Source organism: Poecilia latipinna, unplaced genomic scaffold, assembly GCF_001443285.1.
Source record: "Poecilia latipinna isolate Pla-1442-1.1 unplaced genomic scaffold, P_latipinna-1.0 Scaffold804, whole genome shotgun sequence".
NCBI lineage: Eukaryota > Metazoa > Chordata > Actinopteri > Cyprinodontiformes > Poeciliidae > Poecilia > Poecilia latipinna.
The window spans coordinates 74,230-99,123 of record NW_015113420.1 but is presented as its reverse complement, the minus strand read 5'-3'; the positions used below and the strand labels follow the sequence as shown (position 1 = coordinate 99,123).

Below are 24,894 nucleotides of genomic sequence, written 5' to 3'. Positions count from 1 at the left end.
GGGTGAAAGTGGGTCAGGCTTCCTGGAAAAACCTCCCCCAGGGAGAGGTCTGTCACAGATAGGAGTAAATAGATTTTGGAGGACCACCCCCTTCACGGTCTTTATCAATTTTCCTCCCTCCAACTCTTTTTTCCTCCATTTTTATCTTTTCTGCTTCGTTCACTCCTAAAGAACTTTCCCCCTTGCCCCAAAAAAAAAAAAAAAAAAAAAAAACATATTCAATTTGCCCCCTTTCCCCCTTCAGGTCCCACAAGCACATACTGTACCTATAAATGCCAGATCAAATACTCTTTTCAGAGTTGAATTATTCAGTCTACACCATTTGTTACTTTGCTTGTATGGTAAAGTCACTCAGGGGAGCTCAGTCCAACACAAATTCAGATTCACTGCTCACACATCCTGAAGGACAACCTGAAGATACACCAACTATGATAACAAAACATCCAAATCGACAGTACACACCAGCTGTGTGTATTCTTTACTTTGTGCATTTCTAGACAAGACGAGTATGTTTAAGTCCAGCTCAAACTAAAACCCTGTGAGGAGATTCGAAGAAGCTAAAATGGAGAAAAAAGCACATCAGTGGACTTAAGGTGCAGTAATTCTCTAAAAAAGAGAAAAGTGCAGACACTTTTGGCTTCTTTAAAGAAAAACTGAAAACCTTTTTAGATTCTGATGAATAAACTATATCCCTGTTTAAAGTCTTAGATTGAAGATTATTTTTGGATTTAGATTTGCAGTGAATACATGTTTTAATATTTCTTGCTGTTATAAAATACTTTGAGGCGTTTCACAAATTAAGTTTTCTTTTAAGCATCTTCTTAAAGGTCCAAGTCATTGTCTTTCCTTTTATGGCTCTGATTTTCCTTGTGCATGTGCAGTGCCATAAAAATAAACCTGCCTTACCTTTTCAGAGCTTTCTCGTAAAGTCTGCTTGAGGAAAACCACTGACTGCCGTTATGTTGTTTGAAGAGCAACGAGACTAATTAAAGTAACAGGCTTTGTTAAACCGTAGTGGCTCGGATCAGGTCATTTGATTCACTTGATGGAAAATATGTAGTGTTAAACTTTTCAATTCCTATTTTTCCTTTAAAGGAAACCCACTTTTTTTTTTTGCCAGTTTTAAATTTCCTTCTCAAATTTGGTATTTTTTTTTTTATATGAGAACTTGTATTTGTGAAGTCCCTCAAATTGCATAATCCTGAAAATAAAATGTTGTTAGAGGTTTAGACAGGTGCATCTTAATAAACAAAATACCTAATGTATTGTTAAATTCATTCATATATTATCTAGATCAATTACATACTGAGTGATACATTTTTAGTGTTTATTTTGTTCAATTTTATCAGGTAAAGCTGCAGACGGGGAGAGACCCAGGTGTTTTCAGTAAATAGGCTTCAGGTGTCCAATTCCCACTGCTTAGCCTCTCTGAAATATCTTAACTGCGCTAAGGAGAAAAAGAACTGAACTTTTCCTCAGTGGCCCATAATCAAACTAAAATATAACTTTCAGATAAAAGTCAAATTTGCAATTTATTTGGAAATCAAGTGGAGAGACCAATAATTCAGTTTGCTTAAAGTCCAGTGTGAAGTTTCCTCAGTCAGTTTTAAATTTAGGAGCCATGTCCAAAGTCAGGATTAACTTTCTGCCAGGATCAGAGCTCTTCATCCTTCCCTCTGCAGAACTACTTGATGAAGATAATGATTTTATTTTCCAGCAGGACTCGGCACCTGGCCCCGCTGCTACGAATACCAACACCGGCTTTAATGGCTGTGGCACTGCTGTGCTAAACTGGCCTGCGGCCTTGCCTGACCCGAAACCCCACCGGGAATCTCAGAAGGAAGCAGAGAGACACCAGAGAAAAAAGTGAAAATGAGCAGAGGGCCGATATTAAAGACTGATCACCTCAATCCAGTAATTCATACAGAAAGAGCCCAGAACAAGTGTTGGTGTGCATAAGCACACAGAACACAGACTCTGATTCATCTTTTGTAATATTCAAATTTTCATTTCAATGAACTGATTTTTGGGTTTCATTATCCATAAGTCATAATTATCTGGGTTTTTTTCTGGAAAAAGAAAAAAAAAAAAACACTGGAAATATATTTCTCTGTGTGTAATAAATATATATTATCACTTCTTACTGAAACAAACTTGCATACTGAGACAAACCCAGGAAAACTGTTTATTTATTTTGTGTTATCTAATTCAATTCCTCATGAATACTTTTCAGTGATAAACGGTCCAAAAATAAAACCACTTGTAAGCTTTCATTTTTATAAATGGATATCTTAAAACTTCAATTAAGTTAATTTGGTTTTGCCTACATGGATTTACAAGACAACTGGTCAGCAATTTCACTCGACATTGGAGTCATACTTATTCCAAGTAAAACTTGACTGATATCCTTCCAAATATTTTCTCAAATAAAGTTGATTCACTAAATTGTTGAAGTGAGAGAGTCTGGGTGCAGGACGGGGTAAGTTGGAGTTTTTACCCAGCACAAAGACAGGAACATATAAAACTGACCAAGAATCCTTTTTAAAGTGAATTACCAACATTTAATCAAACTCAAGTGGTTTATTAGAGATTTAAATTGGTATAGTCTACATGAGATAAATTTAAATTAAGCATATTTTTACTCCATTCAATACTCATTTCTTATCTCTGAATTAATCAGTTCAATGGATCCATCATTAGTGTTTATTATAATTGGAAATGGGTTCAAATTTCATTGTTTCCTGCAGCATTTATTTATTGGTTTCTGCTTCATAAATTCAGAGCAGAAATAAATAGACAAACAGATTGTGCAGTTGCATAAGTCATAACTTAGAGACATCATTTAGGAGCACAACTACTACAAAATATGCATGAGCTAGAAGCAAATGTCAGTAATGACCTGATAAAAACACAATGCTTAATGTCATATTAGGAAGATAAACTGATGTATCACTTGGCCCGGCATGCTAAATACTTGAAGTGGCAGGTATCAAAAGGTTGACAAACGCCTGTGTTCTGATTCCTGGTGGTGATGGTGAGATGAGTACCAAGATCAGACAATGAACACAATCATTTTACAACAAAACATTACTCACTCTGTTCAGATGTAGTAGCACATCACAAATATTACACCGTTCATTTTGACAGATGCATAAAAAGAGGGGGTTTAAAAGATTTGACATTATTACTGTTTCAGAAAATCTTCAAATTAGGCCAACATATTACGCATTTATAAAGATACCAACATATGTAGCAGGAAAAAAAAAAAACCATGGTGACAGCAGCTTTGGTCAGCATCAGCTATGATTTAAAATGTCAAAAATATTCTTAAAAAACATACTGCAAAGGTTTTCGATGTAATCAAGTCCCTTTTTTTGTGGTTTTGTCTCTGCAGAACGAAGCCTGGATGCAAAAGGATATCCAGGCTTTAGCTCTGCAGATGGAAGAGGGAGAATCCTGGTTCCAGCGGGAGCGAGTGAACTCAGGTTGCGCAGAGAGCAGAGCAGCAGACAAGATCTTAAAAGGAAGGTGTGGCTGTTCGAAAGGTTTGATTAACAGTCGCAAATTCCCTTTAAACCCAGTCTGCTGGGGGTCAGAGCTGTGTTGCTGGGGAGCGTTAACCTGGTCGACGATTATTCCTGTGCAAACTTCCTCCCGAAATCAGCTTTGTAATCAAAATACAATAAACATTCCAGAAAGAAAACGCAAATAAAAAACAAATTAGAATCAAATAGTTTTTAGAAAGTTGCTTAAATTGATCAGCAGTGTGAAGGAGAACTATTGGAAAGTCTAGAGTGGGAGAACACCTGCTAAAAATCCTCCAATTGGTGTACAAACTCTGAAAGTAACAGAAAAGCCTGAGAGCTGCACCAAAGTAAATTAAAAGCACCTGAAATGCCACAGCACAGCCGAACACACAGATCAACATCCTCCAGCTAGTGTGGAGCAGCACTTACATTCACTATGGCCTCCTTAGTCTGAGCCATGTCTGATATAACTCCATCTGTAATGATGAGCAGGACGAAGTACTGAGATCCGTCCTGCACGGCTGCTGCGTACCTGGGTCAGAGGAATGAAAAGCGGAATGTGAGCAGCACCAAAATAAAGTGGAGCTTGAATAATGTTTAAAAGAGCCATATGTGCGAGGCTATGGACTGACAGAAACCACCGAGAGCCGCAGAGAAGTAACCACTGTGTCAAATATATCAAGAAATGCAAAAAATAAATAAACATGTCACTGCACTGAGATCGTGACACAAAAACATAACAAAAAAAGCTAAAAAAGTCTGTGTAGCTTCTTACATCTCGGTGGTCTTTACAGATAGTATTACAGAACCCATCAGAGAGACACCACTGCGAGGCTGTCCTAGTTTTAAATGCCCATCGCTGGCTTCCACATGAATAATTTATTAAACTGTTTATGCAATCGCAGCGGTCTTATTCTTTCAGAACATTATTGATTGCCTAACACCTATAAGACCAACTTTGATGAGCCAGAGGAGGAAAAAAAAACAAAACAAAACAAAAAGTGTCATTGCAGGTTCCAAGGACAGGTCAAAGGTGAAGCCGTCGTGCTGACCACTCCCCTCCCACCAGCTTGAGAAATTTGGCTGCGAGACGCTGACATTTTAATCGGAGAGCGTGCCCGTCGGTGGCAGCAGCGTGAGGAATGAACAGCGTTTAAAGATTACAGAGACATTTGACCTCCTCGACTTCTCGACTGTAACTTTGGACACGTTCAGTGGACACTTTTAAGAATATCCCCACGAGGATAAACAGATTCCTTCATTCATCATTCGGCGAATGATAATATTAAAAGTATGAGCCATTTATCACCCTGTTTTATATTGTGAAACAGCTTGCGTCGTACATCAATGTTATTTAAACCTTTAACACCACAAACTGCTTTATTCAGCCACATAAAAAAAAATACATGCCCTTCTGCAACAGATGTGACAGCATGTGTCTCCTCATGTACAATGAGAAGTTATTCTTCTCCTCTCTGGCTTGTTTGGATTTAACTTCTCTTTTAAATGTGAACTGTGTTTGTAAAATAGGATTTATTCCACTCAAATTTGCACATATTAGCCTTGGAGAGGCTGAAAGAAACGCAGAACTTTATGATGAATTTCATTAGCTTTGAATCAAGATTATTCAACACTGTAATGTGACGTTTTAATATGCATAAAAGCCTTCTGGGTTGCTTTTTATGCCTACATTTCGGTGCGTGGAATACAGTAACATGGCCTTTGGGGGATTTTGTTCTCGTCGGCTTCGGATTGGGTTTATTTGCCCTGCCGGTTCTGCTTTTAGAGTTGACAGCGCCCTAATATTCATAGTTGAGTTTATGATTGATTTTAAAGTCTTTTGTGTATGTTTAATGCTAAAATACACAACAGTGATTATTGTTGGAGCAAGTTGTTGAAATATTAAAACAACTTTATGTTTTGTGGTGCAATGTTTAGTTATTATTGGCTAAACTAAGCGATAGCTACCATTATGAACTGTTTTCTTCTCAATGGCTCTCAGAGAAAGAACGTTAAACATATTTTAATTGCTCCTCCATTGAATTACTAACTTGTTGTGGTGGAGAGGTTTGATCCTGAGGGCAGCGTTGCTCTGGGCTTCAGCCTGTGGCAAATTGGAGTCGGACCAAAAGTGATTCAATTATCTCGATTAAATGGCAGACCCACAAGAAGAGGTCAGCCTTTCCCTGGACACGGAGACCAGGGCATCCTGGTGATGGTTCCTGGGTTTGGCTTGGCTCAGCCTGAAGAAGTTACAAGAACAAACCTCCAGGTGGCCCATCACCAGCAGGGAGGAGCGCCAGGAGCGGGTGCCATACAAGATGGCTGGCAGTCGGAGACCCGCACCAAGGCATGCTGGTTCTGAATGTGTGGAGTTTTGTCATTGGATTTCTGAGCTGTCTGAGATGTCCATAAAAAGAACATTCTTGAGCACAATATTATTCACAAGTATATTTTGTGATTAATTACCTTAAAGTTTGAGCATTGATTTTGTAATTTTGACGTCAGAACTGCACTGCTTTGCCTTGATCATTCAAGCAGAGAGAAGGGCAGAGCCGTCACCACCCATTTTTTTTTTTTTTACAGATCTCTTGAGGTTTCCCCCAGAAAACTTGCCAAGCCTGGTGGTTGGGCGCTAGGGGAGTCATTCATCCAACGGCTCATCGTGTTTTTGAGTAAAAAAAATGTTTAAAGTTGACAGGAAATTCAAAAATATCACATATTACTAAAAGATTGGAAGATTGGACACCAACTATATGTCATGATCCATGTTTCTGTGTATTTATTTTTTAGAGTTTTCTGTGTTCAGTTTCTGTCCTGTGAGTTTGTCTCTGTCTTCCCCGTTGATTGTTCCCAGGTGTGTCTCGTTCCCTTGATTACCCCGTGTGTATTTAAGTCCACCTGTTGTCTTTGTCTCTTGTCGGATCCTTGTCTAAGTTTGTCAAACGGATGTCTAACGTCAATTGCTGTCTACACTCTCCAGTGGAACTGCCAAGTCCTGGTTTGTGTTCGCTCGCATGTTAGTTCTGTTAGTCAGTTGCTACCGGCATGTTAGCCGTGCGTTTGTCTCCTGCCGTGCTGCCTGTCTTGGACTGATTCCCTGAGCAAATCATCATTAAACCATCATATTCTTCATTTTACCTGGGTCTAAGCGTCATCTCCTCACCATCAACCACCACCCTTTATGACACTATAAAGTCTTAAAAAATGAAAACATTTTAAAAGGACTTAAATAAATAAGTAATTCTTAGCTTGATAGGGATACAAGTAAAGCCTGGTGGCCCGCCAGGCTTATAATACACTGGAAAAAACTGTCTGGTAAATTCAAACAAGTGGTGAGAATATGTTCAGAGCGTCTGCTAGCGCGACACGTTCAGAGCGTCTGCCTCTCACACGTCCGAGAGAATTTCCTTCATGTTGTGAACCGTCATGAGGAGGAAGGACGTGTCTCTAATTGCTCTTGAACCCGGTGATGTGGACAAAGAGCTTCTTCCACAGCATTTGATAATATTCTCAGACCTGGTATTGCTTTGTCTTGTTTGTTGAATATGTCATGAAATCCAGAAATTTTAGAGGGCAGAGAAATTGCTTCAAAACTGGATTCACTCATAATTTATTTAAAGCTGTGAATCTAATTTCTTTAAGGCGTCAGTCCCTCAGAAAGGAGAGATAAATTGCATGATTTCTAAAAACAAAAACATTGAATTTTTTTTAATTATTTTTTTTTAGTTTTATTAAACTACACATGGTTATAAAACCAAATTTGTGCATGTTTCACATGCAGTTATGACAGGTTTCTTTATGGCATTACTATTAAAAACAAATATTTCAATTAAAATCTGACCACCTTTAACAAACCTCCTGTGCTTTCTATTTATTGAGAAACAACTAGGTTTTCATATACAGCCAGTAAATTAATTTGTTGAACTCTGACCCCTGACATTTCAGTCACAATGTTAAATTAAAGCCATTTTTCCCCACTTATTGTAAAAAACTCCTTTATTAAATAAACAGTTTAAGTCACCAGCATTTCTAGAAGGGCAACACGACATGAAATAATTTCCCTGCAGTTCACGTGATCCTTCCTCCCACTTTCATATCTACATTATGTCTAAAAATAAAACGGTGGGCCCTCTAATATGTCGGGCCTCGCCTGATTTCCATTTCCTTTCATCTCTGCCTTACAGCTGACTGTTTCTCCATCATTAGCTCCTCTCTGCTCTGAGAGAAAACCTCCACTTGCAGACTTAATACCTCTAGCAGCGCAGTTGCCACATTCACAGACTGGCTTCCAAGGAAAAACTAACTGTGCTCGGATTTATTCGCAGCGGGAGACGTTTGCGTTTGCACCTTGCGACGTGATTGACAACAGGAGCGAAGTTGGTGGGTCCATACAGCTGAACCGTCTTAAGGCTTTGATGGTAAGCTTCAAGAATCCCCTCCATACCATTACAGTACGGGTTCTCAACGTTGCCATTCTGAAAGGAACAAAACAAGTCGGTTACTGCAAGAACAACATGGATGTGATTTACCAAACTAATCAAAACTCCGTGCAAAACTGATAGATGTTGAGCCAGATACGTTGTCAATTTGCCAGCTGTTCTGTCAAGGCCTCCAAAGCTTGTTAGAGTACAAAAAGATTCAGGAAGACCAAGCAACACAGCAAACAGGTCAGGTATGAAGTTGTGGGGATATTTTGAAGCAGGTTTTGATTCTAAGTCAGTATTATAAGCTTTGAATCTCAGAGAATTATGGATTTAAAAACAATTCACCAAAAGTTCAAATCAGTAAAGACATTGATTCCCATTTAAGATGAAGGGCGAAACAAGAAAACTGGAGGAGCTGCAGTGATCTCCAGCTCAGGTGGAGAAGTCTTTAAGCAGGACAGCTGATTGTCATTCTCTAAAATATGGCTTTTATAAACGGTATGATGGAAGACATTCTTAGAGAGCCTTATTTACAGTTTTCTGCAGCAACAAATTTGTAGAAGATGTTGATCTGCCTGACCTTTTCTTGCTTACATAACAAAATGCTATGTTTAGCTGAAAACTAATATTTCACATCAACATTCTATTCCCAGCATGAAGCACGGTGGTGGTGGCATTATGCTGCAGGGATGCTTTTCTTCAGTAAACCCAGGAAAGCTGGTTGTTCGGAACATTATTAGAACCAAATACAAATCAGTCTTGGAAGAAAATAGGCAAGTAAGTAGAAACTGGAGTGCAGCTTGAACTCCCAGTAAGAAAAACAACTCAAAAGTACATCTACAAATGAAAGGTTGTGTTGACTGAAATATGGGATGTGAATAAACTACATTTAAGTTTGTGGTTGTCACTTGCAAAAATGTAAAAACATTGAATTCATTGAGATATAAGTGCCAAACAGTACAAAAATAAAAGTTAGATTCAGTTGAAGCATTTTAGACAGCAATAACAATTTGATGATTTAATGAGATGCTCACAATCTGTCATCATTTTTCTAGACAGACATTTTCTAGTCTCCCCAAATACATTTTGGCCGCTCATTTAGACACTGAGACAACCAACTTCAATTTCGTCCTTGCTGCTCGCTCAGTGTCACCGTCTCGCTGTAATGTAAATTTTCTCCACAGCCTAAAGGTCCTGAGTTCTCAAGAGCACTTCATTAAGAGTGAGCTCTGTACTCTCCTGCCAGCTTTCCCTGCAGACTCTGACCAGTAACACTATCCCCCGGTTACAAGGATGTTATCGATCTTTTTCCTGGCTCACTCCTCGGCAACTACGCCCTACTGAGAACGAGAAAAACAAGGAAGAGCTGAGGGTCGGTGTTTAAACCGGATGAGCATTATGTGTTACCTAAAGGTTAAACTGCAGAGTAGAGCAGCAAATCTGCCAACCAGTGCTTCAGACTGTCCTCTGTTTTCTTATTCTCCCTTTATCTTCCATCTCATTGAATGATGACTCCCCTGCTCCCGTAAAGCTGTCAGAGGGCTGAGTGACATTTTTGGGGAGAATTTAAAAAAAAAAGAAGAAGATATCACAAGAGATTCTTTTGTCAAACCTCGCTTCAAATGCTATCTTCTTGACCGCGGGGCAAATTTCAAAACCCCGACACTGTGACAAATGTTCCACAAAGGGATGTAACTTTACTTTTACGCCCACTTGTGTGAATACAGCATGAAGAGAAATGAGGCTTCAATTATATGGTGAGATGAATCTTAATTTGCAAATTTTAATGGCGGCATGGAGTGATGCAGACATTACCCTGTAGACACACTCCTCATTAGGCTGCACCGTGCAGCCGCCGAGTGCATTAGCTGGCTGAGAGAAGCTAAATTGATTTAAGAATCCTTCAGCCCTACAGAACCTAATTTACACTACAAAGGGATGGAAATTCCTTCTGGGTCATGTTTGCCATGTGCAAGTAGTCGCATGCATGTCAATAAACATGCATGGACGCGTATCCACACATGCTAAACGAGACGCATGATCTCAGCTGAAATACGGGGATCAAAATGACCTTCGCACTGATCCACGTCAAGTCCAGGTGAAACTGTCCAAAATCATCCCACTGTTTACTCACCAGTGGAAACTCATGAGACACCCTCCCGTCAGGCGGGAGCTTAGCACCAAATCCAAGTGCAGGGAACATCTTATCGCTGTCATAGTCCTGAATGATCTCTCCCACAGCCTTCAGAGCCATGGCATAGGCATTCATCTGATAAGGGTTCATGTAGTGTAGCGAAGTGGACTGCGATGGATTTCCTTTGGACACAGGAAAAGTCTTAGTCAGTGATGCACATCAGGAGGCAGAGAGCAAACTGACAGCTGCAAGAGGGGAAGGGGATGATTTGAATAAAATGCAGCAATGAAACCACCTGGTTTATTTTTGTGGATAAAAAACAAAGCTACAGCAGGCTCTTGTGTGGCAGAAATAAACATAAAAGCTATGGGTGTAGGCTTCTGTAACTTTCTGAGTTATTAAAGGAAAATGTGCTAATGTTAACCGTGTGCAAAATCACATGAGTTTATTTTGAGAAATAAAGAATCCACAGCTTAGTCACAAGCTATTTGCATAGAAACTATAAGTAAATACATAATAACCAAGAATGATGATATGCCAAGTGTCTGTCAAATGCAGGAATTATTTCTAAGTGACATTATTTTCACAAAAATCTTAACATCAGTGGAAAAGAAACTTTGGCAGACAGGGCTTCATTATGAGGCACTCCAGAAACATTGATTGTACCCAGGTGTGCGCTTGAAATATTCACAACAAAAAACCCTAAAAACTCATAATTATGAAACTCTGATGGGATTTCAGAGGCAGCAATAAAAGCGTGTGCATCTGCAATTTTGTTTAATAGCAGGAGTGTTATTAAGTGAAGGAGAGAGTGAGGACTGTGATGGATGTCAATATGAAATTCATGTTTCGTGTTTTTATATAAAATGCCTTTAAAAAAGAAACAATTCACAAACTTTGTTTTTTATGTTACAACCACAAACTTCAGTTAAGATTATTTTTTTTATCACTGATCAACACAAACCTTATGACTGTGAAAGAAAATGATATTTAATGTTTTAGTATTACCTTTTAGAGGCCTGACACTGTGACTTTGATTAGGACAACGACACTCGCCATGCAGTCAGAGTTATCTGTTTAAAGCTGCTTTTGAACTATAATATATTCAACACTGACCAACATATTTGATATGTGTTGATGATTTTGATGATGGCAATCATCAAGTGTAATGTTTAGTCTCAGTTATTGACTCAGTCTTTTATGGCTTTGTTTTTATGATGTAAACCACTTTGAACTGCCTTGTTGCTGAAATGTGCAAGACAAATAAACTCGACTGATTGATTAATTGATTGATTGAAAGATTTAAGGTAAAAAAAAAAGTGTAAAAAAGTGTTTGAGTGACCTTGTCAAAGAGTATTCTCAAATCCATTTCACAAGACAAGCCATGATTTGGAAATTATTTTTTTTAAAGAGCCTCTTGTTTGAATTTGACTGAGTTTGGGCTATTTTGCACGGACAACGATCAACCTCAGTCTCTAGACGTCCAAAACAAGTATGGACACCCAACAATAAAAACATGGATAATTTCTCTTCCACTACAGAATCATGCACAACTTTGTCAGCCATTATAATATAATGCAAATGTAAAAGTTCAATAGACATGCAGCAGAATATGTAGATTTGCTTCGTCTCTGTTCAGTTTGCTCAGAATCAGAATTAAATGCATTAGATCTTGTTTCGCACTCGTAATAAATGCGACTGAACAATACAAAGAGTGAAGATCAGAAGCAGAAAGAAAACTCCAGCGGTATGACACACATCTGACGGTATACAAAAGCCAAGCAGCGCAATTGCAGTCAAAACACTCACCGTTTGATGCAGTGAAATCAATGGCCACTGTGAAGTGAATCTGAGTTCTGAAACACAAACAAGAACAAATGTTAGCCAAACGAGAGGCAGGAAAACCCAACGCTGCAGTCTAATGAGGCTCGCCCAGGTTTCAGGGAGCGCCGCGTTGCTTCTCTCTTCTTAGAAGAGGTGTGACAAAAGTAACACGTTTATAATTCACTTTTATTATCTACTGCCACAGCTGCATGCTCACTGCCACGACCAATTATATTAACGCAGGATCTTGTCAAGCATAGAAAAGGGGATGTATAGCATGCATCACGGTCATAATTGATGACTTAAAATGCTGCCTTATTAGAGCACACAAAGTGTCTGCTATTTTCAAATGCCAAACATTTGAAATAGCCACTCACTGCCAGTCGTTAAAGTGGATCTCTTTTTTTCAAAGTGTTTATGCAGCTCAGTCCTTCTTTACGGTGAAGCTAAAGAAACAATGTGTGGAAAAACTGATCATGGTTCATTAATTCCACCTGCAGTTTCCATAAATACACACGAATGGCTGCATTTTTGTTAAATCAGATAAGGACACAGTTAGGTCTTTGGATATCAGAGCTACGGACAAATAATCCCAAAGACTCGAAACCCACCACTGAAAAATACCAGTGGAAACATCCAGAAAGCTGGAAAAACTGTTACAGTTTTCACCTTTGATTATTGAGACGACTTACTCAATGACATATGGCATGACATTTTTAATTTAAATTTAAAACACAGCTTTTTTTTCAATCCTCATTTTGCATTGTTGTATCATTAGACAGATCCCCGTCTTATTTCAGTTTAGAAACAAACTAATGTACATGAGGCCCAAGGGATTAAACCCTCGATTATTGATATGCTTCTGTATCAATGTAGTGGATTATTTGTCTAAGCTAAAAACAATGAAAAGACGAATCAATATGATGAAAGTAATAAAACTGAAAAACAAGCTTTCGTTCACAAAGTACCCTGAATATTTTTGCTATTTGTTGTTGCTGTGGCGGCAGACAAAACCTCGAACAGAAACTAAACATTCCTCCTCGTTCTAAACTAAACATGTTGCGAGAGAAACAAAGGACAGAGAGGAGGGAAGCCTGGATCAAAGTGTGTGCCCTTTCTTTGTGATTAACACTGATTGCCTCCTTTTGATTCCACCTCCATTCAGATATTCACACATGCAGAATCAGAGATAATAGCGGCTTCCTCCTGCCGAGACTGACCTCAGTTCATTAATCAGCATTGATTTGGACCATTCAGCAGACCAAGAGGGAACTTTTAGGTTTGCATGTGGCCTCAATGTAAAACTCTGCTGATTTCTGCTGTTGCTTGTAAATGTTACGATAAAAAAATCAAATCAGTGTGCCTGAGCTAAAGTCACAAAATTTTACACGGTATGAAATTAGCTTTTTGGTCATGTTTTTCACATAACAAAAAAACATTTAGTAGGAATTTATATTTGGAACAGAAATTCAATGAGGCGTGGAAAATTGTACTTCTTGTTATTAATATCAATATTGCCCATTATAATATTGTAATATTGTATACTATTGTAATATCAACATAATATTGTCAGGGCAACAACAGAAAATATGTGATGTTTTATATTTGTGTGTGTTCAAAGGCTTTATTAATATAATTTCCTCATTTCTGTCTTCTTTTTTTTTAAATCTAATACTAAATTATTGATCAAGGTTCTATAAGTCTGGCTGAATATCTAGGACACGTCAGACTCACTGACTGGTAAATTTGAAAGGGAACATCCAAAGATGCTTGTATAGCTCATGTCTTTATTTATCTGACTGATTTAACGTGTGAGGCTAAGTGGGGATTTGTTTAAGAGCTGAGCAAATCACTTTCAAACTAACAAATCAATATGGAATAATGTTGACTGATGTGCCAGCGTTGTCTGTTTTCAGCAGGTCCATTAGCAAACAACAAGGGACTTCAAGGGGCTTCAATCCTAGTTTCATTCAAATCTGGGATTGTTGAAAGAAGGTAATTCTTCATTTATGAAGGATGCATTACTCAAAGGACAAATTCACATGTCACTGTCATTTCTTCTCATCGGCCAGGAGATAATGCATCAGACGTCAGGTTTTCAAATGTCTCGTACAATTTCATGGCAAATTGTCCCCAGATAAAATTACAGCTCTCAAACTAGCCTTAGCACCACATTAAATGACTGGTTACAGCATCCAAAGATAGCCTGCAAATGGAAAAATTCACTCCAATTAGACAAACATGAAAATGGCCAAAATGTGACTTTAAAAAAATAAAAAAATAAAAAGATTTTGGCAGCTTGTTTGTTATGAAAGGCTGTGCTAAACTTATAAAAAAAATCACTATACAACAGTTTGCCTTTGGGTTATTGGTATAATTTACTAATGAAGTTTAACTATATGAGAAACACACAGTTTTAAAACAAGAAGAATACAAAAGTTCTTACAACATGAGTTGATTTGGAGACATTGGATGTATAAAATAGGACAAAATGTATTAAAAATATATGACTGTCATGGTTCATTTAAAAATGTCACGACTAGATGCAACACCAACGAGTCTTCTGTGTCTGCTTGTGGTACGGAAAGTATTCAGATCCCTTTAAATTTTAACTCTTTGTTTCATTGCTGCATTTGCTAAAACCAAAAAAGTTCATATTATTTCTCATGAATGTACGCTTAACATCCCATCTTGACAGAAAAAAAAAAACAGAAATGTAGACATTTTTACAAATTTATTAAAAAAGAAAGACTGCAATATCACATGGTCATAAGTATTCAGGCTCAAATCTAAGTTCTTCCAAACAAAACTATGGTGGCTTATCACTATTTGGAACTACAAAATGACTAAAGGTTCAAAATGATTGTAAACATTTCTTTCTACAAGACAGTTTCTGGTTCACTGGGCAAAAAAAAACTGAGAGCAGCTGTCTCATGCATAGATTCAAAGAGAAATATTCTGCCTCTGCTTCCACATTAACTCACATGTGAGCTGAGCTGCAGTGGCCCCCATGTCAGAACAAAAACCAGGTGGCACATAAAACCAAAGAGGTCTGCAAACATTGCTTTTTTTCCCCCCACAAAGCAATGTGACACATGCATTACATGACCTCATGCAAGAACGCAAGAAATGCTGCAGCTATGAAGTCCAGCTATATTTTCAATGCATCTGTATTAGAGGTTGTAAATGACGATGAAGAAAACCAATTATATGATCCCCTGAAAGAGTCATGGGGTAGACGGACCATAAAACGAACTTAAGTCAAACAACAGAATAAAAACTGAAAATAAACAGCATCACTTTATTCAGTTTTAGGAGGATCAGGGTAGTTTGAAAGGAAACTATTGGACCTTCATACAAACCGAACACAAGAGTGTTTTAACCCGCCTGATCAAACTACAGATTTCATTTTGAGGGAATATAAATCTTTCATTAGCCTTGTTGAAACAGAGCGCTATCCATCTTTTGGACTTTAATTATTTCTATTAGGCTGAATCTCAGCACCAATTGAAGGTTAATGAAAAATATTGAAATAAGATCTCTTTTTAAAACCTCCTGTTTTGTAAACGTGCTCAGGGTGCAGAGGTGTGTCTCTGAAAAAAGAAATTGCTTTTTCCCTCCAAAAAGAAATAATCTGAAAGGCATTGTGTTGGTTATCACCTGGTGGAGATGGAGCAGTGGAGCAAAAATCCCACAAAAGAGGAGAAATCAATAGTAGAGATCTAAAATATCAAAGTTAGCTCTGAAATCAGTTTTCTACAACATGCTGCTCAGGCCCATTTTCAGATCTCTGATTTTTTATAAGGTAAGGATAAGTAATAACTTGTTTCACTATTTTATCACTTGCAGGATGTGAAGAATAGATGGATTTTTCATTCATAACTCAAGCAAAGACCCCATAAAAGCTAAACCCTATATCATAAAGTCACATATGAAATACTGTTTTAAGCAAAACCCTGAAACTGCAAACATTTTGGTTCTGCACATTGAACTAGACAGAATTTTGATAAAACAAAATTTTGAATAAAATGGTAAAATTTCTTTAAAACAAAAAAAAATATTTGCTTCTTAGTATATAAAGAAAAAAAAAAATAGGTTTTTGTTATCCAAAAACATAAAAATATCTAGTTTCTGATATTTTTCTACACATTTTCTAATTCAGGCAGCCGCCTTTCACAATCAAGGAACCAAACTTGTTTCTTGTCTGTATAAAGTTTACATGGTCGATTAAATTAAATTTCCACCAGATCATTCTTATCTAATTTATCAGTTTGTCTTCTAACCTGCAGACAATATATAAAATGCAATATGTCTTATTTCCCCTTTTTTACTTTGTCAAAAAGTAAAAAAGAGGAAATAATTTCACATTAATAAAGGCTATGCATACAGTCAAAACAAGCCAGTCAAAACAGAAGATACAGTGATTTTGATAAAGTAGAAAAGAAAAGCTCTTTCCTACAATGGCTTAGCAATCCATGCTGCAATCTCCTCTAATTTTTGTAACGATGGTTCATCTGCAATCCACTTGATTCCTGCACCAAATTGATGTTTCTAGTTGCACTAAATAGACACACAGCTAAACAAACTCATCAGGTCCAGCAGATGTGAGCAATGTGGAGCTACTGTACGCATCAGATCTCAGTTTCCCTCTAATCAGCTGCAACCACAGCAGATGCAGAAATAACCAAAAGGCAGAAACTTGTTTTTGTTAATTAACAGAGAAACGTTACGATCAACATCTTACCAGAGGAATTATTTTATGTTACAATTTGAAAGGGTTTGTTATCCACCAGACAAAGTAATGTTTCGTTGCGCCGCCAGCCGCCATTTACCCTTAAACGAGTTAAAGCACGACTACATCATCAGCATTTACCTGTGGACTCGAGAAGAGCAGGTGGGGATTTGGGTGTAGGACTTTTGATTTACGCCGTGGTTAAGAGTTAATGTTGCATTAAATCTTCAGGAGATCTGCTCCAATTTATCATACTCCAATTATTGCAGAGTGCTCACCCGGATAACAACCAGGATACAGCTACATTGTTTAATGCTCTGCTCTCTGCTTCCAAAGACAAAACCAGAGAGACAAAAAAAGATTAAGTCTCTTGTAAATCGCAGCCATTTTAACCTATAATAAACAGAGAAGAAACACTGACCCGTCCCTGCAGCAGTCATGTTGTTGACGGTATCTTTCAGAGAGCTTTTATCTCTGGGATCCCCTTTTGAAAAGCTTACGGCACAATGACAGACTGTTGAGGGTTTTATCAAAGCAAACACTGGAGATACTGTAGCAACCATACACAAACAGGAGAGACTGTCTGCAAATGCACAAAGGAACTGGGGAGATTTAAATATATTTAAATCCCTGCAACAAAATAATGAAGGATTCTTGCTGTACCGCCACAGCTAAGACTGCATTCCTTATCTGGGTAAAGCTAATTAATGGAAAAGCATGAGAGAGGTAAATTTTGCTTGTTTGTTTTAATCATTAAATATTAAACATGTTGCTCTACAGAATGCAATTAGGGTTAGAGTTAGGGGTCATATAATCCTTAATCCCTAATAATCTCCTAATCACATCAGATTGGCTGCCCATAAGAGCTAGAAGGAGATTTTTCCTACAGAGTTTGCATTCTGAGGATACTTTTAAAAGCCTCCTAATGTAATTTTTATTCAAAGATATACATGATATACATGTTTATTGTAAATTTCTGTGTATTTTGTTGGATTTACCCTTCTTGTTAAGCACTTTGTGACCACTGTCTGTGAAAATGTACTACAAAAATAAACTTTTACTTACTTACTTGATTCAATTTACTTTGCTTATTTAATCACCGTTCAACATACATGTCATCTCAAAGAATATCAAATACACCAATTCAAAGTCTAAATGAAGGGATTTAAAGTAGCTGCAATCCCGTAAACAGACCCAAAATGTAGGTTACTGTAGATATGCACAAATGGTAATTCTGGTGTTTGAGAACATGAATATTAAAGCAAATGAATAATCAAAAATAGTAAATTAAGCATTAAATTCTTTTTATAGATCTTTGTTTAAACTTATAGTATCTGAGAGTGTGTTTGTGACAGTGAGGTTTACTATATGTGGGGGTATGCAGTGTTTGTGTCTATTTGAGTTTGCTGGAGAGAAACCAATATGGATCTGGGACACTCAGCCAATAGCAGCAAAGCAGCAGAAAACTAAAATCAGGGCAGCTGCTGATCCACCGAGGAACATTTCCATATGTGATGTGTCTTTAATTAAGCTCTTAGGTTATAAGAGCGCATATATATATATATATATATATATATATATATATATATATATATATATATATATATATATATATATATATATGTGTGTGTGTGTGTGTGTGTGTGTGTGTGTGTGTGCGTGCGTGTTTTGATCAATGACGGAAGTGTGTGTGGTGCCTGTTCTGCCTCAGGCAGGGGATGGGGAAATAGGATGAGCTAAAGTAATGCTCTTAAAGCTGCTGCATTAAATATAAATGTTCTTCTTTTATGCTCTCTTTTATTTTATAAATCTCAGCAGTGTCCTCTCTAAATTCTTCACAACACTCGGGAAGTCTCACTGTGCTGCTGGTCCAGCTGAATAATTGACAACCCCTCAACTGGCATTTTAATACCACATTTGTGTGTATTTTATAAGTGTGCAGCCCGTTTTTTTTTCTAATCATTGTTTCTGTGTGTTCTTAATGATGCTAGACAACTGAGAAGACCAGAATATATCAGAATGACTTTTAAAAGTTAAAAGATAAGTCAATACAAACCACTTGATTTGGCAGCACTCATTTCAAACCACGAATAAAGCAGTGCTTTTGAAGTGAAAGGCAGTATTTGATGATTTGTATTTGACTGTTTGGAGCATTTACCAATAAGCGCCACAGCATTGGCTGACAGACACTGTGAACTATGTGATAATGATGTTTTCACAAGTTCCCAAATTCAGCTGCAGACAGCAGTGCAGATGAATTGCGGGTGTGTGCAGCAGCAGGGAGCTCTTTGAAAATGTAATGCTGGTTCCAATGATCGGGACTGTGACAGCTCTTATTATGCTGTTGCAAATCAGCAGCAAGCAGAGAGTAAGTTGTTTTGCGAGGCATGAATTTGGTTATTTGAACAAGTTAACGTAAGGGCCGATAAACTAGGAGGGATGTAGTGTGTAACAGGAGTTCACAGAAATGCATAATACATGCTTATAATTGAACATAATTGCTGCTGGGATCAATACATAGCCTCCAAAGAGCGTTACTTATTCTTAAATAAATTAAATATTCATCTTTTCTCATGCGTTTATGTCTAATACAGAGAGAAACACAGAAGTGGTTTGATGCTGATATTAACAAAGCTAACATCTTGGTAGCTGATATGTAATTTGACATTAACCTAACATATGTAGCAAAGACTTATGTAACTTTTATAATGTGTAATGATCCAATCACCATCTGATAAAGCTCAAATGGTGACATAATAGCTTTCTAAAGTTTACCAGGTTAAATCACAACAGTGCTAATAGGAATGTATTTTATTGAACATCTTCAAACATGGTGCTTCCTTGAGTAAGATCAAGTTCAAGTGTATTTAGTCTACATTAAAGCTGTAGTAGGTAATCTTTATAAAATATATTTATTTTACTATATATAAAAATATATATTTCTACGTATTGGTAAAATATGTATTTGTAATATGGTTTTTTTTACATATTAATGTAATGTGTCATTGTGTCATTGTGTCATTGTGTCCTGCCAGTGGTCCTACAGCCACCTGCAGAAACAGTGCTCATGTATGCGCTGCTTATATCCTTCCCTGCACAGTGCTTACTGCCATTCAAGCTGAAGACTGCTGGTGTGCTCTAGCAGGGCTAATGTTAGGAAAAACAACCTAAGACTAACATACCAATATGTTGTGGATGTAGAGCTGTAGCGCATCAGAGCCGGGGGAACGGACCTGTAGGGTGTGCTTGTTCAAAGTTTCAGTCCACTGTTTTCTCAAAACTCCCTACTGCAACTTTTAATAACCTACATTTCAGTAAACACAACCATTTTCCTCAGAGGTTTGAACTAATGAATCCAAAGTGGATTTCCTTTATCCGAAAGCTTAAAAACGAAGATAACCATTGCTTTGCATTAGTTATGTGGTTGATGGGCATTTACAGTGAAGGCTAAGTCTTTTACAATAATGTTTTAAGCAGAATCATTAAAGAAAAAAGTACAACCTCTCACAAATATATGGGTTATACAAACCACCACACACTACCAGTCCCCACAGACTCCAACATATAATTTACTGAACACGGCGCAAGACGAAAAGCTGTGAAATATTAAGCACACCCTGAAGTCTCTACACATGGCCAAACCACAACCCATTAATTTTAGGGACGTACTTTCTTTTTTATCACCGCTGCAAATCTTATGTAACACAACAATTACAAAGGATGATCTGACACAGTAACAACTTGAAAAGCCTTGTAAAAATCGATAATACCCCATTTACCTTAGACACTGTAACATTTTTGCTTTTCGCAATTTTCTACTTTTGTAGCTGTTACTATGCTAATCCTCACACTTTATTTTGCAACATGTGGTTTACACAGAAACATTACAAGATTTTATAACATTTTTTATATGAATTGTTCAAATATGGCCAATTTACTCTTTGGGTTTTGGTCCTACTCTGACTTCCAGTTACTTTTAAACACTCAGGGGAATTAAATATCGGTTCAGATGACAAACTTAAACTTTTTTCAAGGAGGTGTCTGGCTGATATCCATCTTTCCACAGAACCCACTTCAAAAAAATCTGTCAGATTCTTGTTTGGGATGATAGATTGCTGCAAAGACAATGACTTGATGCAATCAGTGGAGCTTCCTAGAATGGATAATTTCTCAATAAATCTCTTTCTTCTGATACAGACCTTGCCAAGTAGTAAAGGTGAGATGGATGGGGAAAGGAGGGTGCAGCGGGGGTTAGAGACAGGCGGGACTGATGATATTTGACTGGAGTCCAGGATATCTTTCCAAATATGCAGGACAAACCGGAACCCCACCAGAAACAGATATGCAAATATGTCCTGCATATTTGGATTGATTGCAGGAGAAAAGCAACAATGAGGCTACAAAGATTTCATGGCATAGGATTGAAATGAAGGTGACTTAGTCGTGGTATTTTTCCCCAACACGTTTTTATTTCATGATTCCTCTAAATCAGGGGTGTCAAACTCATTTCCATTTTCAGCCATAATGAAGACCATGATTGTCCTCAAACAGGCGACTGTGGTAGGTAAAACTAGCCATCAACAATTTGATCAAAACTTCAGAAGATTAAATAATATTTAACATCCTCTCACATGCTAATTGGCTTTGGCTTTATACAAATAAAAACTGATTTGGTTTGACTTTTTTTAAACTTAAACAATATTAAAGCACACAACTGTTATCTTCAGACTATGTTTCTGTGGCTATTATTATTATGAAGAGTCTGAACGACCAACAGGAAAACTATAGTTCTGGAGGGACTCGAGTTTGAGACATGAGCTCTCAATAATTAACTGAATTTGATTGTTTTGGCTTATATTTAGGACTGAATTGGAATGCATGTAATGAGACCTGAATCTGTCTATTTAAAAATATATTTCTACTTAATCTGGACTAAAGTGGATAATCTGTTTTCAGATAAAAATGGGAGGTATTTGTCTTAAAGCGTAGTGAGGTAACGTTTGTCGTGAACCGGTGTTGTATGAATAACTCGACTGAATAGAACAATACATTTTAAAAATATAGATATCCAATTTGATATTTGTAGTAGATTTATACTAAATGAGTAGATTTGTCTGTGATGTAATTTTGCTTAATATAAACCCAGTGAGCCTCCTAATAATATAATATTATATAATTTCTTTCCCTTTACGTATTCAAACACAAACAAGGAAGATTTATGTTCCGATTTGAAAAAAAAATCTAATTTTAATTAATATTTTTACGCAGCTGTTAGAAAACACAAATACAATGTTATGAGATGCATAGATGAGGATTATTAAACTCACCCTCCTTTGATGTAATCCAAGAATGTGTGCTCAGACTCTACATTGAATGATAATAATGACACCTGGGACACAAAAAAAGAACACAGCAGGTTTATTAATTTAATAAAAATCAAATCTGCCAATCTATATATTAGGTTAACCATCCACAAAATTACTTATCCATACAGAATATCCATGGAGTCTATTAGTATAAGAATCACTGCACATGAGCATGGCTGATGGATGATCAGCATGATGGATAACTATTCACAGATTTTAATTACAGCCACGGCATTCACCAAGAGCAAGAGCAGTAATAAAAAAAAAAGTCTCATTTATAAACATTTTATAATTACTCCATTAACGGGACAAGGAGAAAGCTTACATTTATCTTTAACTAAGAAAAAAAAAATCTTTAAAAAGAGGCGTTGGACTGCTTTGTGAAATGAGTTTAGTGGAAACCTGATGGCGAACCCGGAGCTGCAGAGGAGTGAAGGAATGAAATGCAGCCTTGATATTAGCCTCACCGTGCCAGAGTTGATATATCGCTTTTTCTTTAGTTTCTTCTTTGGATTCACCACCTGGAATGAAGGCGGGGCAGGAACAAAGGATAATGACAATGTGAACCTGCAACACAATTCCCTCCATCCACCCCTGGGCGAGTAATAAAAACATCTTTGTCCTCCTGTTCCTTGTCTGTAAGGGTAATGGTGCATAGGGAATGAATCCAATATCTGCAGTAGGTGAGAATGAGGTACCATTGATCATGCCTCGCAGCAAGACACAGATTATTCAGGAGGATTTTTATAACCACCTACTCCATATCCTACATGCATCCTTGGGGACAAAAGAATACTTGTCCTACATTTCAACCCTCGGGAGCAAACAAAACAAAAACTACATTCAGAATGAATTAAATTGTGCAGATCCACAGGCTGTGCGGGGAAGAGGAACGTGGGTAGGAAAATGGTCAAAAACAGGTGATATGAGCAGCGAGATGAGAAATTACTGTATTTTTTCTTCCCCTTTAATCAAAGTTACATTAAGAGCTTGCAGCCAAAAAAAAAAAAAAAGAATGTAACCGAGAGAGCAAGGTCAAATGTGTCTGCTGCTTAATCTACGCGTTTGTGCACAAACATAAAACATCGGCCTGAAGGAAACTTTCTGTCTCTTCTCAATGGTTTCTAAAATTAGTTTTGACCACAAAGATGATGCCTTATAGCTCTACAGCCTCTACTGTCTGAACTCAGGTTATGTCGAAAAAAAAGGTTATGTCAAAAAAAATATCACATGCCATTCAGCCAGCTTTTCTTATCCCTACAACATGTAGAGTTAATGCTTATAAGCTTTGTGCATGTCAGGTTGAGTGTGAATAAGGCTGAACATTGTAACCTGCTACCTATTCAAAGTCTTTTTTCATCCATGGATAAAAAAAAGGAAGCTTGATTCTTTTGTAGCCATCCTTAAAGTAGTTCAGGAACTCTTTATCACCGTTCAGGTCCATAGCAGCTTTAAGACACTGGTGTGTTTCCTTTTCTAATTAAATTGAGGCCAGCTCTTATTAAACATGCCTCTATGTATGTCGGCACCGTAAAACGAGTAGATCTCTGCAGAATCCTCACTCTTTCTGCAACCACTTTTTCAAACCCAACACATTTTATTTTCAGATCGGCCACCTCCTGTAGCTGAATCAAAAGCTGCTATATTATAGCAAGAGATTTAATCAGCAGGTTACACCAAATCTGGTTCTCCAAGTAGTACAAAAATAAACCCAAAGCATTGCAAAGGTATTGATATTCCTTAAAACGTTTCATATTTTGTCATTTTGCAACAACACTCAGTGAATTTTATTGGGATATTTTGATGTCAATTTGACAAAGTAGTCCATAATTGTTCATTTTTTTGAACAATTGAGATAAAGGATCTCTTCTTTGGGGGAGTCCTGGTGAAAACGGTAAAACACGTAATCTGGAATTTAAGGAAATTTTCATAAATAATAGTTTGATGTGGCAGACGTACTCAGCCTTTTGACCTGTGAAAGACCAAACCCACTGCTTTCAGCTCATGTAATTAGTAAATGGAGTCCATCTGCTTATTGTTCATGGAGGCTGTGGAGGAGCGATAGAGGTCTGCAGCCTGGGTGGGATGATGTGTTGACCGGACAACCATTTATTGAACCTAAAACATATTTTATTTTTATACAACAGTGGGACAAATGAGACCATTAGAAGTCCTGACTCTAGTTTGCCACAACTAGAGACACTTTAAACATGCAGAAGAAAATATCTGGTAAACATTTGTGTTTTTTGGTTTATGTGCAAATTGCTACATGCAGCTGAAAAGTAACAATGTGCATCATCCTGAAAAAAAAAAAAAAAAAATTTCCAAAGTTAAACATGGTGGCGACAAGGCTATGTGGATGCAAATCTTTAACTGGGTTCAACTTCCAGCTGGACAAGGATACAAAAAATACTGAAGGAGCTATAATTGAATGGTTTAGTTCAAAGTATATTGAAGGGTCCAGTCAAAGTCCATACCAAAATCCATTGAGCTATTCGTATCATGGCTAGAAAGTTGCATGCTATGGATGCTCTTCATCCAATCTGACTGAGTTTCAGCTAATTTGCACAAAAGAAACAACAAAAACTTCCAGGTTCTAGATGTGAAAAGCTGTTAGAGACATAACCAAGAGAGAAATGGAAATGTTTTCACTGCTTTGTGTTGGTCTGTCAGATAAAAATCCAAATAAGATACAGTGAAGTTTGAGGTTATAATGTTGCAAAACGTTAAATAGGTCAAGGAGTAAGTCCTGTCAAGCAGCTATGTGGCTCTACTTTGTTTGTATTTTCACCACATACAGTAGAAATCCTTGACAGGTCTGTTGAGGATAAAATGAGAATTCATGCCTTTAACCCCTATAACCCGAGGACCCACCGGTGGGTCC

The 24,894-nt window shown here is 37.4% G+C and overlaps 1 protein-coding gene across 2 annotated transcripts in view; it reads right to left on the bottom strand.

The window, feature by feature from the left end:
- The window catches only part of LOC106956280 (copine-5-like), a 92,062-nt gene that overhangs the window by 5,137 nt on the left and 62,031 nt on the right, over positions 1-24,894 (bottom strand). For both annotated transcript variants that reach the window (XM_015047024.1, XM_015047025.1), the window contains 6 exons: positions 22,478-22,531; positions 21,972-22,033; positions 11,898-11,944; positions 10,089-10,270; positions 7,878-8,005; positions 3,957-4,059 (listed from right to left, as the gene is read on the bottom strand). In XM_015047024.1, the coding sequence (XP_014902510.1) occupies positions 3,957-4,059; positions 7,878-8,005; positions 10,089-10,270; positions 11,898-11,944; positions 21,972-22,033; positions 22,478-22,531 (576 nt within the window). The remainder of the gene's footprint in view (positions 1-3,956; positions 4,060-7,877; positions 8,006-10,088; positions 10,271-11,897; positions 11,945-21,971; positions 22,034-22,477; positions 22,532-24,894) is intronic.